The 15,111-nt window shown below is 43.8% G+C and overlaps 1 protein-coding gene across 6 annotated transcripts in view; it reads left to right on the top strand.

The window, feature by feature from the left end:
* The first annotated feature begins 2,231 nt into the window (after positions 1-2,231).
* ldb1a (LIM domain binding 1a) overlaps positions 2,232-15,111 on the top strand; it is a 31,578-nt gene continuing 18,698 nt past the window's right edge. Inside the window, exon 1 of one of the 6 annotated variants that reach the window (XM_029640994.2) lies at positions 2,232-2,305. In XM_029640994.2, coding sequence (XP_029496854.1) covers positions 2,278-2,305 — 28 coding nt within the window. In that variant the 5' untranslated portion in view covers positions 2,232-2,277. Of the gene's footprint in view, positions 2,306-10,112; positions 10,508-15,111 lie in introns of those variants that run through there. The other 5 variants (XM_029640996.2, XM_029640995.2, XM_029640999.2 and 2 more) reach the window with 5 other exon arrangements.

The raw sequence follows: 15,111 nt of genomic DNA, 5'->3' as shown, positions 1-15,111 counted from the left end.
GACACAGAGTTACACATGGAGTAAAACAAACATACAGTCAATAATACAGTAAAAAAAAACAAGTCTATATACAATGTGAGCAAATTAGGTGAGAAGGGAGGTAAAGGCAAAAAAGGCCATGGTGGCAAAGTAAATACAATATAGCAAGTAAAACACTGGAATGGTAGTTTTGCAATGGAAGAATGTGCAAAGTAGAAATAAAAATAATGGGGTGCAAAGGAGCAAAATAAATAAATAAATTAAATACAGTTGGGAAAGAGGTAGTTGTTTGGGCTAAATTATAGGTGGGCTATGTACAGGTGCAGTAATCTGTAAGATGCTCTGACAGTTGGTGCTTAAAGCTAGTGAGGGAGATAAGTGTTTCCAATTTAAGAGATTTTTGTAGTTCGTTCCAGTCATTGGCAGCAGAGAACTGGAAGGAGAGGCGGCCAAAGAAAGAATTGGTTTTGGGGGTGACTAGAGAGATATACCTGCTGGAGCGTGTGCTACAGGTGGGAGATGCTATGGTGACCAGCGAGCTGAGATAAGGGGGACTTTACCTAGCAGGGTCTTGTAGATGACATGGAGCCAGTGGGTTTGGCGACGAGTATGAAGCGAGGGCCAGCCAACGAGAGCGTACAGGTCGCAATGGTGGGTAGTATATGGGGCTTTGGTGACAAAACGGATTGCACTGTGATAGACTGCATCCAATTTGTTGAGTAGGGTATTGGAGGCTATTTTGTAAATGACATCGCCAAAGTCGAGGATTGGTAGGATGGTCAATTTTACAAGGGTATGTTTGGCAGCATGAGTGAAGGATGCTTTGTTGCGAAATAGGAAGCCAATTCTAGATTTAACTTTGGATTGGAGATGTTTGATATGGGTCTGGAAGGAGAGTTTACAGTCTAACCAGACACCTAAGTATTTGTAGTTGTCCACGTATTCTAAGTCAGAGCCGTCCAGAGTAGTGATGTTGGACAGGCGGGTAGGTGCAGGTAGCGATCGGTTGAAGAGCATGCATTTAGTTTTACTTGTATTTAAGAGCAATTGGAGGCCACGGAAGGAGAGTTGTATGGCATTGAAGCTTGCCTGGAGGGTTGTTAACACAGTGTCCAAAGAAGGGCCGGAAGTATACAGAATGGTGTCGTCTGCGTAGAGGTGGATCAGAGACTCACCAGCAGCAAGAGCGACCTCATTGATGTATGCAGAGAAGAGAGTCGGTCCAAGAATTGAACCCTGTGGCACCCCCATAGAGACTGCCAGAGGTCCGGACAGCAGACCCTCCGATTTGACACACTGAACTCTATCAGAGAAGTAGTTGGTGAACCAGGCGAGGCAATCATTTGAGAAACCAAGGCTGTCGAGTCTGCCGATGAGGATGCGGTGGTTGACAGAGTCGAAAGCCTTGGCCAGATCAATGAATACGGCTGCACAGTAATGTTTCTTATCGATGGCGGTTAAGATATCGTTTAGGACCTTGAGCGTGGCTGAGGTGCACCCATGACCAGCTCTGAAACCAGATTGCATAGCAGAGAAGGTATGGTGAGATTCGAAATGGTCGGTAATCTGTTTGTTGACTTGGCTTTCGAAGACCTTAGAAAAGCATGGTAGGATAGATATAGGTCTGTAACAGTTTGGGTCAAGAGTGTCCCCCCCTTTGAAGAGGGGGATGACCGCAGCTGCTTTCCAATCTTTGGGAATCTCAGATGACACGAAAGAGAGGTTGAATGACAGGCATCCAATATACTTTATTAGAAATAATGCCATGCTCAAAAAATTATCATCCACCCTCCTCTTAAACGGCACTGACATTTAGATCACCAATTACATACCAGAGCAGGCAATGGCCGTTCAATGTTTGCGAAGCATAGCCTCTGCACATCATACGTTTTGTAAAACAGAAGATTTCCCTCTCTGTTGCCCCGTGCAAGCATATCTGTTGCCCTGTATACGCATAATTACTGATATCTTTGCCACAATAAGCGATTTCAAGAGAGCTATGGTTTGTGTGTGTCTCCCCCCTCTCATATTTATCTCTGCCCATGAGGATTGCAATTCAATTAGCATATTAATAAACCAACCAGAGTACTATATTTCCTACTTCCTGATTGTTAAATAGAGCTAGAAAGAGAGAGCTCCGATCCTGTTGTACTTCTCATTATATGTCCTGTTCTTCTATCCCCTTTTTCTCACTTTCCTCTGCTTCTTGCTCTCTCTCTGCATGTGTATCCTTGCATATGGAGGGAGGACTGGAGGCGGCTGTTTCCAGCAGAGCAGAGACCTACAACATGTGAGAAGATGTCTGTTGGAGGCTGCGCTTGCCCTGGTAAGTCTCACCATTTCTCGCTCTCTGTCTCTCTGCTCTCTCACTCTCTATTGCTCTCTCTGTCTTCTGTCTCTCTCTCGTGTGCCTTTTCTGCTGTAAAGGTCAAGTCCAGCAACTGGTTTACAGTGTGTTCCTCACTCAATATTCAGTGTACTTTATTTCTCAGCAAGACTGCACAACGGCTACTAGTGCTCACTAGCTATTACTAGCGCACATCTCCTACATACACTGATACATCTTTCCCCCATGTTGAATGACACAAAGTTTTCTTGCTCGGACAAGTTTGGGTCAGTGGAATGCTCCTGTACCCTCAGAACAACATTGTTCCTTATGGAGGTGTGTCTGGTTTGTGTGAGTGTGTGTTTGTGCGCATGCACGCACATTTGATTGTCACTCTCTCTCTGGCAGCTTCGTCTATTTGTTGCTTACTAAGTGGTTACTAACTGTAACTTAGTCTGAGCTTGATTGATATCTTCATCAATACCCTTTGTCTCTATTCTTTACCTTTCTCTGATTGTCACAAGAGGTCACTGTGTGCGTGCGAGAGAGAGAGAGAGAGAGAGAGAGAGAGAGAGAGAGAGAGAGAGAGAAAGTGTGTACATATGGGCTTTATTTGTTGAGTGAAACGGTCAGTCTGACATTTTGTACAGTTCGCCTCAATCTCTTATCTGTATCAGTATCTTATCCTGGTCAGTTTCCTGTGCAAATTCAAGTATGTCCAAGTCTGAATCACTCTATTCAGAACAAGCATGAGGCCTACCAGGGTTGGAGAGTCAATGTCAGTCCCATCAGGAACAAAATCTTCTTAATTCAATGTTCATTAATTGCCTAATGGAATATGCTCTAACACTCCTGCCTGTCAAATCAACACATCCATTGGCGGGGACAATTTGCTATCTTACAGCAGGGTCATGATCAATAGTCACCAAATGGAAGAAAGTCGACTGAAACAGAGACTACCTGAACGTAACATTAACAAATACTCATCCTAAAAACAAATGCTAATTTCCGATTGCCATTACAAAACATTTTCCATTGTGTGCCCTATTAATGAGCATGACCCAGATCTGTGTAGATGAAAGCCTGTTGGCCAGTGAAGCACACAGCAGAGTCCATCATCAGCTCTGCCTAACCTTTTACAGGAAACACTGAGAGTGCAGGGTTTGAGTGGTATGGTTTGTTAATGAGACTATAGTGAGCCCTCTTTTGAATGAGGTCTGTCTGTGTTAGAACCGGGACCGTCTGAGTTTCAATATGAATTCCCCATGGGGCATTACATTTTACATTACAGTCATTCAGATGCTCTTATCCAGAGCAACTTCCAGCATCAATTAGGGTTAAGTGCCTTGCTCAAGGGCACATTAATATATTTTCCCCTTTTCGTCTCGGGCATTTGAACCAGCGACCTTTCAGTTACTGGTTACAACACTGTTAACTGCTAGGCTACCTGCCACGTTCAAGGATGTAAATTCGATCAGTATTCCAGTCGAATAAAACTAAATTATGTAAAGCATTCTGATTTGACACAGATGGTTTGATGGAGTGAAGTTAGGAGGTATTCAGGAGGATCACAAGAGGGCACCAAATCATGTTTCCTACTTGTCATGATTTCTAAAATGTTTGTGTATAGTGCCCCCTATAGATAATGTGTCTATTGTACAGGAAACACAATGGCACAGTGAAGTGCATAGGGATTTACTGGCTTTAACGGGCTGTTCTGGCATACAAGCACATTGTACCGCTGTTTCCAAGAACTCTCACGGACACACAGCACACACGCAGGCACACACACACACCCACACAGGAACACACACACGCACACCCACACACACATTGTTGTCTCTATTGAGCCTGATAGCAGCAGCCCCACCGTAGTGCAGCTGTGTATGCGTGTGAGTTCATATGTCTACAGTATTCTGCTTTCCAGCATCGTGCTGCTGTGACTAGATCTGTTTTCCTGTGGGCTTTTATCCACCAATAACATATCGCACTGTCAGTTATTTTGGGCTCCTGAGTGGTGCAGCAGTCTAAGGTACTGCATCTCAGTACAAGAGGCATCACTACAGTCCCTGGTTCGAATCCAGGCTGTGTCATATCCGGCTGTGATTGGGTGCACAATTGGCCCAGCGTCGCCCAGGTTTGGCCTGGGTAGGCCGTCATTGTAAATAAGAATTTGTTCTTAACTGACTTGCCTAGTTAAATAAAGGTTCAATTAAAAAATAAAATCTTATTCGGCTCCACGGTCAACAGAAAGGACAAGCTGTTTTTCAGCTGGTTTATTAGAGGGGGGATGCTGTTTCACAAATCTCCTCTCTTGCCCTCTTTTGTTCCCTCACACTCTCCTTCTCCATCTCTCGTTCTTTCTTTCTTTCTCTCAATCTCTCTCTATCTCTCTCAATCTCTCCCTCTACAGAAGGCAACAGTTAGTTAGGCATGACTGAGCACATGCCTCTCACAGGGGACAAAAATCAGGCCTGGAATTAGGCTAGTAGTTGAATTCTCATTCCTGTTTCCATTATACAAAATGCTACTTTCTTATGCCCTTTACATTCCCCTTCCTTTATTCCCACCTTCCATCCCTCCTAACTTTCTTTTTTTCCAAGGGAATGTTTGCCACATAGTGTCTCCCATGGCTTTGTTCTGTGTATGAGTCCACTGCCAGTAAATCCATATATCACCTCTGTCTCTGACAACATAATGGTGATGGGGTGCGCTCCAGGTCAGGAGCTCGTAGTGTAGTGGTGAAGTGAGCCACGCTCATTCATAAGCAGTGGTATAAAGTACTTAAGTAGTACTTTAAAATATGATTACTTAAGTAGTTTTTTGGGGTATCTGTACTTTACTTCAGTATTTATATTTTTGACAACTTTTACTTTTACTTCACAACATTCCTAAAGAAAATGATGTACTTTTTACTCCATACATTTTGCCTGACACCCAAAAGTACTAGTTACAATTTGAATACTTTGCAGTACAGGAAAAATTTCCAATTCACACACTCATCAAGAGAACGTCCCTGGTCATCCCTACTGCCTCACATCTGGTGGACTCACGATACATCAATTCTTCCTTTGTAAATTATGTCTAAGTGTTGGGAGTGTGCCCCTGGCTGTCAAAAAAAGTTATAAAAAAGGAAATTGTGCCATCTGGATTACTAAATATAAGGAATTTGATGTATAGCATTTACTTTTACTTTGTACTTTTACTCAAGTATGAAAATGTTCCACCACTGTACTTAAAGTACATTTAAAATCAGATACTTTCAGACTTTTACTCAAGTAGTATTTTACTGGGTCACTTTTACTTGAGTCATTTTATATTAAGGTATCTTTACTTTTACTCAAGTATGACATTTCCAACTTTGTTCATAAGTAACTCAAAGATGGCACCGGAGGGGATGGTTGCCGTCTTATCGGCTCTTAACCAACCATGCTATTTTGTTAGTTTTTTCCCGTTGTTTGTAACTTGTTTTGTACATAATGTTGCTGCTACCATCTCTTATGATCGAAAAGAGCTTCTGGACATCAGAACTGGGATTACTCACCTCAGATTAGACAAAGCGTTTTTCTTCAATGAGTCGGACGGGAGGGATATACTACAGACACCTGACCAGTCCCAGATCTCCGTAATTCGCTGGAGAAGGAAACTGAGATTTCGCAGGGATCAGGGTGCCTTGTAAAGAACAGGTGACAAGTGGCTAATCTGCCTTTGCCTTCAGTCCTGCTAGCTAACGTTCAATCGCTGGGAAAAAAATGGGACGAACTGAAAGCATGTATGTCCTACCAATGGGACATTAAAAACTGTAATATCTTATGTTTCACCGAGTTGTGGCTGAATGTCGACATTAAGAACATACAGCTGGCAGGTTATATACTCTAGCGGAAGGATAGAACAGCAGCCTCTGATAAGACACGGGGTGGGGGCCTAAGTACAGTGGGGAGAACAAGTATTTGATACACTGCCGATTTTGCAGGTTTTTCTACTTACAAAGCATGTAGAGGTCTGTAATTCTTTCATAGGTACACTTCAACTGTGAGAGACGGAATCTAAAACAAAAATCCAGAAAATCACATTGTATGATTTTTAAGTAATTCATTTGCATTTTATTGCATGACATAAGTATTTGATACATCAGAAAAGCAGAACTTAATATTTGGTACAGAAACCTTGTTTGCAATTACAGAGATCATACGTTTCCTGTACTTCTTGACCAGGTTTGCACACACTGCAGCAGGGATTTGGCCCACTCCTCCATACAGACCTTCTCCAGATCCTTCAGGTTTCGGGGCTGTCGCTGGGCAATACGGACTTTCAGCTCCCTCCAAAGATGTTGTATTGGGTTCAGGTCTGGAGACTGGTTAGGCCACTCCAGGACCTTGAGATGCTTATTACGGAGCCACTCCTTAGTTGCCCTGGCTGTGTGTTTCAGGTCGTTGTCATGCTGGAAGACCCAGCCACGACCCATCTTCAATGCTCTTACTGAGGGAAGAGATCTCGTGATACATGACCCCATCCATCCTCCCCTCAAAACGGTGCAGTCGTCCTGTCCCCTTTGCAGAAAAGCGTCCCCAAAGAATGATGTTTCCACCTCCATGCTTCACGGTTGGGATGGTGTTCTTGGGGTTGTACTCATCCTTCTTCTTTCTCCAAACACGGCGAGTGGAGTTTAGACCAAAAAGCTCTATTTTTGTCTCATCAGACCACGCGACCTTCTCCCATTCCTCCTCTGGATCATCCAGATGGTCATTGGAAAACTTCAGACGGGCCTGAACATGCGCTGGCTTGAGCAGGGGGAACTTGCTTGCGCTGCAGCATTTTAATCCATGACGGCGTAGTGTGTTACTAATGGTTTTCTTTGAGACTGTGGTCCCAGCTCTCTTAAGGTCATTGACCAGGTCCTGCCGTGTAGTTCTGGGCTGATCCCTCACCTTCTTCATGATCATTGATGCCCCACGAGGTGAGATCTTGCATGGAGCCCCAGCCTGAGGGTGATTGACCGTCATCTTGAACTTCTTGCATTTTCTAATAATTGCGCCAACAGTTGTTGCCTTCTCACCATACATACAACCACAGACCGATGATGGCACTAAAACCGCACACAATGAGCTGCATACCGCCATAAGCAAACAGGAAAACGCTCATCCAGAGGCGGCGCTCCTAGGGGCCGGGGACGTTAATGCAGGGAAACTTAAATCAGTTTTAGCTAATTTCTATCAGCATGTTAAATTCTAGACCACCTTTACTCCACACACAGAGACGCGTACAAGCTCTCCCTCACCCTCCATTTGGCAAATCTGACCATTATTATATACTCCTGATTCCTGCTTACAAGCAAAAATTAAAGAAGGAAGCACCAGTGATTCAGTCAAAAAAAAGAGGTCAGATGAAGCAGATGCTAAACTACAGGACTGTTTTGCTAGCACAGACTGGAATATGTTCTTCCAATGGCATTGAGGAGTAAACTACATCAGTCACTGGCTTTATCAATAAGTGCATTGAGGACGTCGTCCCCACAGTGACTGTATGTACATACCCCAACCAGAAGACATGGATTACAGGCAACATTTGCACTGAGCTAAAGGGTAGATGTCCCGCTTTCAAGGAGCGGGACAATAATCCGGAAGGTCATAAGAAATCCAGCTATAACCTCTGACGAACCATCAAACGGGCAAAGCGTCAATACAGGACTAAGATCGAATTGTACTACACCGGTTCCGACACTCGTCGGATATGGCAGGGCTTGCAAACTATTTTAAGGACTATAAAGGGAAGCACAGCCGAGAGCTGCCCAGTGACACGAGCCTACCAGATGAGCTAAATTACTTCTATGCTCGCTTCGAAGCAAGTAACACTGAAACATGCATGAGAGCACCAGCTGTTCCAGACAACTGTGATCACGCATTACACAGCCGATGTGAGTAAGACCTTAAACAGGTCAACATTCACAAGGCATAGAGCCAGATGGATTGCCAGGACATGTACACTGAACATGCGCTGACCAACTGGCAAGTGTCTTCACTGACATTTTCAAGCTTTCCATGTATGAGTCCGTAATACCAACATGTTTCAAGCAGACCACCATTGTCCCTGTGCCCAAGAACACTAAGGTAACCTGCCTAAATTACTTCTGGCCCGCAACACTCACGTGTGCAGCCATGAAATGCTTTGAAAGGCTGGTCATGGCTCACATCAACTCCATTATCCCACAAACCCTAGACCCACCCCAATTTGCATACCGCCCACAGATCCACAGATGATGTCATCTCTATTGCACTCCACACTGTCCTTTCACACCTGGACAAAAGGAAAACCTATGTGAGAATGATATTCATTTGACTCCAGCTCAGAGTCCAACACCATAGTGCCCTCAAAGCTCATCACTAAGCTAAGGACCCTGGGACTTCCTGACGGGCCGCCCCCAGGTGATAAGGGTAGGTAACAACACATCCTCAATACGGGGGCCCCTCAGGGATGCGTTCTCAGTCCCTTCCTTTACTCCCTGTTCACTCATGACTGCACGGCCATGCACGACTCCAACACAATCATTAAGTTTGCTGATGACGAAACAGTGGTAGGCCTGATCACCGAAGACAATGAGACAGCCTATAGGGAGGAGGTCAGAGACCTGACCTTGTGGTGCAAGGACAACAACCTCTCCCTCAACGTGATCAAGACAAAGGAGATGATTGTGGACTATAGGAAAAGGAGGTCCGAGCACGCACCAATTCTCATTGACGGGGCTGTAGTGGAGCTTCAAGTTCCTTGGTGTTCACATCACCAACAAACTAACCTGGTCCAAGCACACCAAGACAGTTGTGAAGAGGGTACGACAAAACCTATTCCCCCTCAGGAGACTCAAAAGATTTGGCATGGGTCCTCAGATCCTCAAATGATTTTACAGCTGCACCATCGAGACCATCCTGAAGGGTTGCATCACTGCCTGGTATGGCAACCGTTCAGCCTCTGACCGCAAGGCACTACAGAGGGTAGTGCGTACGGCCCAGTAGATCACCGGGTTCAAGCTTTCTGCCATCCTGGACCTCTATACCAGGCGGTGTCAGAGAAAAGCCCTAAAAATGGTCAAAGACTCCAGCCACCCTGGTCAGAGACTGTTCTCTCTGCTACCGCACGGCAAGCGGTAACGGAGCACCAAGTCTAGGTCCAAGAGGCTTCTAAACAGCTTCTACCCCCATGCCATAAGACTCCTGAACAGCAAATCAAATAGCTACCCATACTATTTATGTTTCCCCACCTCCCAAACCCTCTTTTTACGCTGCTGCTACTCTCTTTCTTAAAACTGCATTGTTTGTTAAGGGCTGGTAAGTAGGAATTTCACTGTAACGTCCACACGGCGCATGTGACAAATAAAATTTGATTATATTTGGTTTGACCTCCAGCACTATCTGAGGTGTTATCAGCTCATCACTCAGAGCTGTCGTGTCAGGCCTCTAGTGTAGGAGTACTACTTTGTGTGCCTTGAGCTGTTGCCAGGTTTTGTCCTAAAGGTATCACCAATGTTGACCAATTACCCAATTTATTAGATGCATATTTATGAGCTGAACTTCTTTGATCAGTCAGTGTGTGATAAGGTGCTACACTCAAACTTTTTCTCTGCATCAATTTTGTAAGCTAGTACTGACTGAATGAGAGGCAGTGAATGTGATTGTTTTAAAAAGGCTAGCTAGATACTGACTGTATTATTTATTTTAATACACCCACAATTCATAGCAAATGTTTAGAGATTTACTACAAAGCTATTAGTTTGTGAATAGGAGGGAGGGTGTTGTAAAGGCAGATTACGTTTCGATTAAACACGATTGGGGGAGCCCATTCTGCAGAGGGAATGTTTACGCAAGCAGGGAGGAGAGACGTAAGAGCAGAGACGGGGGCCATTGTTCGCGTCTGGTTAGGAACAAAGGGTTTGGCTCCGTCTCTAGCTGGCTAGATCCCCACTTTTCAACATCTGGGTTGCTTAAAAAAAACGCGACTTTATAAGTGCAAAAATAACGAAACCGAGGACGTACTCATTCGCTTTTACTTTTGTTTTGCTTTTCGTTTTGTTTCGGAGAGGAAAACGGAAATAACGACTACGCTGAAGGTGCTCCAAATTGGGACGGCTAGCATCCAAGCTAGCCTGCTAACACCGAGCAGTGCTTTTACTGTTGTGAAGAACACCGCGTTTCGGTGAATCATTCTGTGCAGGTATGGTGGATAAAAGTTAGCAATTTACTAGACTAGTTACTAACTTGCCTTGTTACAGTCTAAGTAGACATTTTATTATAAGGCACATTTCAAGTGTGGTCCGTGCAGCTAACTAACGTTATAGCTAGCTTGTTTAGCATTGGCTAACCCCAGTTAGCTAATCACTGCCACACTGGTCAAGACAATCTTGCTGCTGTTTTAGCTAGCTTGTCATCAGCATCAGTCAAACCTTTTGTTCAGCTGATCTCATTCTTAATATTAATCAAGACAATGAATGAGGAATTCGCCATGTAGTTGGCTGCTATAGGTTCTCAGCTCTGTGACTTCCATTGTCTTTAATGCTAACGATATAATTATGCTGCATTTCTGTTTTATTTTTGAAACCTCAAATCAATGGACGATTTTAGGGGATTCAATTATGGTTCTAACCATGGTGGTTTAATATTATGTACTGTGACCCCGTATTCCATAGCAAACATGGATGGTGGATTTCCAATGAGGTTTTACCCAAAAGGCTCAGACTTCTCTGTTTCGATCTCTACGCGGGCCGTCACCTGTGTCTCACTGGGCCATGCATGGCTCCGGCGGACCTTCCTGGACTTGGGGCCAAGTCCAGGTTCTGGGTCACGTTGCTTTTTAGCGCGCATTTACATAACAATGGCTACATGTTAACTTGAACACCTTACAGAACAAAAAGTATGTAGTGTCACACTCCTGATGGAAACATAATTACACTTGAGCTTTCATTTAAGAAACACTGGCAACCCACTAGTGTGGGGTTAAATCTCAGTGGAAAAGCACCAGGGGAGTGATAATCCACCATATCCAATCATATCTGTAGGGCTAGGGAAATTGTCATGTAGGCCCAACGTAACAGATATAGGATCAGTTTATCCTCCCCAAATCCCATTGAAGAGAACATTCAAAGCAGACCTTAGATCCATTTCTGTAGTAGGGTCAACACACACACACACACACACACAGGCTATCATCTGGAAAAGAGGGGAGAGGTCTGTCACCCCTTCTATATATGGGCCATATGAGAGAGCGTTTTACACACCTAATACGTATATACTCAAATCAAATTTTACTTGTCACATGTGCCGAATACAACCTTACAATGAATTGCGTACTTACTGTTTTCTAGTCGAGGCTCATCCCATATAACCACTGCTGTACACCTTTTCTATTCGTGTACTGTCCATAATGTGTATATACACCATCGTATACATATATTTTCCGGACTCTGACATTGCTCTTTCTAATATTTTGATATTTCTTAGTTCCTTTCTTACTTTTTGGGGGATTTGCATGTATTGTCATATAGGTGCATCACTCCTAACATTTTTGGCCGATATCTGATATTTTCCTTGCCAAAAAAAACAATAACGATAATATTTTAAGAATTCTAGTACAGTTAAATAGTTAGACTGCTGCATCCATGTGTGTTAAGGCACTGCATCTCAGCGCAAGAGGCACCACTACAGTCCCTGGTTCGAATCCAGGCTGTATTGTTTACTAGGGATTATTTACTAGGATTAAATGTCAGGAATTGTGAACAACTGAGTTTAAATGTATTTGGCTAAAGTGTATGTAAACTTCTGAATTCAACTGTATGTAGCTTGGTGTCATCTAAAATAACCCTAATTTATAAGATAAGCTACAATAGTGGACTTTGCGGTTAGCCTTCAAAATAAAAGTATGGCATAATTCTACTATTTGTATTCATTTGCATTGCTGTCAATGACATACTTTTAATGTGAAGGCAATCCGCAAATTCCACTATTGTGCCTAATCCTTACTGTGACTAGCGTCCCAACACATAATCCGGTCCGGTCGAGCCTCACTAGCCAGATGAAGCTAGCTGGCTGCTTATAACATTATTTTTGTGCAACAGGGTTGATTGAGTAGCTGGCTAGCTATTTATTTTCAAGTTCAATTTTAATAGGCGAACAACAAGTGGCAACCTAGCTAATACATCTGCCACGCTGATCCTCAACACTGGAGCTCCCCAGGGGTGCGTGCTCATTACCCTCCTGTACTCCCTGTTCACCCACGACCTCATGGCCAGGCACAACTCCAACACCATCATTAAGTTTGCAGACGACCCCAACAGTGGTAGGCCTGCTCAACTGCGAGACAGCCTATAGGGAGGAGGTCCGAGACCTGGCTGTGTGGTGCCAGAATAACAACCTATCCCTCAACGTAATCAAGACTAAGGAGATGATTGTGGGCTACAGGAAAAGGAGGACCGAGCACGCCCCCATTCTTATCCACGGGGCTGCCATTTCCAGCAACAAGTCATGTACAACATTAACAATGTTTACGCTGTAATTCTGATCAATTTGATGTTATTTTAATGGGCAAAAATGTGCTTTTATTTAAAAAACAAGGACATTTCTAAGTGACCCCAAACTTTTGAACAGTAGTGTATATATCATTATTCCTTTACTTAGATTTGTGTGTATTAGGTAGTTGTGTAATTGTTAGATATTGCTGCACTGTCGGAACTAGAAGTGCAAGCATTTCGCTACACATAACATCTGTTCACCGTGTGTGTGACCGATTTTTAAGGTTTGATTTGAAGAATGAAGCTATATACAGGGAGTAGCAGTACCATTTCAATGTGCAGGGGGGTGAGGTGTTTGAAGTAGATATGTACATAAAGGCAGGGTAAAGTGACTAGGCATCAGAATTAGGGTTGGCTATTTTCCTCCCTCCTGGGTGAGGATCAACGAGAGCCCCCCCTCTCTCCCACCAGAGAGGAAGGGGAGAGTGGGCTGGTCCTGTGACTTTAACGACCGGTCATAAAGTCTATCTGAACTGCAATATGAAGAAGTCAAACATCCTTTGTGTGTAGAGACTCTGCCCCAAAGCTTTAACATCAAAAGGTTGGACATTGAAACAATATTTCTAATGTAAATAATGTGGGGATCTAAACAATAATCATGTCAAATCAGTTTTGTGATATCATTTAGGTCGAAAATGACCCGCCACTGTTTAACAGTGGAGAGAACCCCCTAAATTATATTTTTTCAACTTGAAATTTGATGACTTTCCCTAGAGTGACCCCCAACATTAGAAAAGGTGAAACATCGCCTTTGTTCATATTTCCATGAAAGCTGTATACCACCAGGGTACAAAGATTGTATTAGGGTCATTTTTGACCCGGCAGTTAAAATCATTTACACACAAACACACACACTGAGAAATTGAGATTGTGTGCTACTGATTGAACTCAGACAAAACTAAAACGTAATTGTGCATGTGCAGCATCTCCCCTCCACAACCCCACACGACTCAAGTTCACATACAAAATAAAAACAATTTCAGACAAAATAAACATTTATTGAAAGCATTGTTTACTCATGGGGAATACAGTCAGACTGCAGATGAGTTCCCCACCCAGTTCCCTCTTTGCTGAAGCTGTGAGTGCACGTTTCAGTGCCCCGCAAGTCGTAGTATTGATTTTTTTTTTGTATGTCCAGGAGGAACAAGAGAACAATGATTTAGAAAAGGAGGTATCTGAAGAAGATGGGGGAAGAATAACCCAGAGCATTATGCATCTTCAGATGAAGAAGAAATCTCCCACGCCGAAAGATACATTTTTGTCAAAGAACAGTAAAATAACATGGTCCTTGTCACCATATAACAACCAGCGCAGGATGGCAGCACAAAATGTCAAGGATGACCACAGGACATGCAGTTGCCCAGGACTTAGCCTCAACATTCTACATGTGCATCACATCAGCCATGGAAAAAATCACCCTGGAGATGACCAATTTGGAGGGTTTCTGTAAATATGGAGTCACCTGGAACAGGATGGATGAGATTGACCTGCGTACCTACATATGGCTGCTTATCTTAGTGGGTGTGTATGGGTCCCGAGGTCGAGGCCACATGTAGTCTCTGGGATGCAGAGAGTGGAAGGGCTATTTTTCTGTGCCACGATGCCACTAGAAGTCTCTCACTATCTCAAGAATGCTACGATTTGATAACCGTGAGTCAAGACCTGCAAGATGTGTGAGACAAACTAGTGGCCATAAGAGAGGTCTGGGAGAAGTGGGTGGAGCCTCTGCCATACCTCTACAACCTTGGGCCTGAAGTAAGTGGATGAGCAACTGGTTCCATTCAAAGGTTAAAAAATAATAATAATCATCTGTAATTTAAGATTTTTTACTTTTATTTTGTATTGCTGTAATATCATTGAGTAATCTCTTTTGTCTAAAGGTCGCTGTCCTTTCCGGCAGTATATGGCCAGCAAAGTATGGCATCAAGATATGGGTGGCCTGTGACGCACAATCCAGCTACGCTTGGAAGATGGAAGTCTACACAGGGAAGCCGACCAGTGGAGGCCCGGAGAAGAACCAGGGGGTGCGGGTTGTGCTTGATGTGACAGATGGACTGAGGGGGCACAATGTTGTGTGTGCCAATTTCTTCACTTCTTATGAACTCGGCCAGCAGCTCCTGAAGAGGAAGATCGCCATGGTTGGCACAGTTAGAAAGAACAAGCCCGAGCTCCCCTCTGTACTACTCGCAATATGGGGAGGGATGCCTTCTCATCAAAGTTTGCCTTCACCACCAGTAGTTTCTTACCCCCCAAA

Source organism: Oncorhynchus nerka, linkage group LG28, assembly GCF_034236695.1.
Source record: "Oncorhynchus nerka isolate Pitt River linkage group LG28, Oner_Uvic_2.0, whole genome shotgun sequence".
NCBI classification, from domain to species: Eukaryota; Metazoa; Chordata; class Actinopteri; order Salmoniformes; family Salmonidae; genus Oncorhynchus; species Oncorhynchus nerka.
The sequence above is the reverse complement of the archived record's forward strand: the minus strand, read 5'-3'. Positions and strand labels throughout refer to the sequence as shown.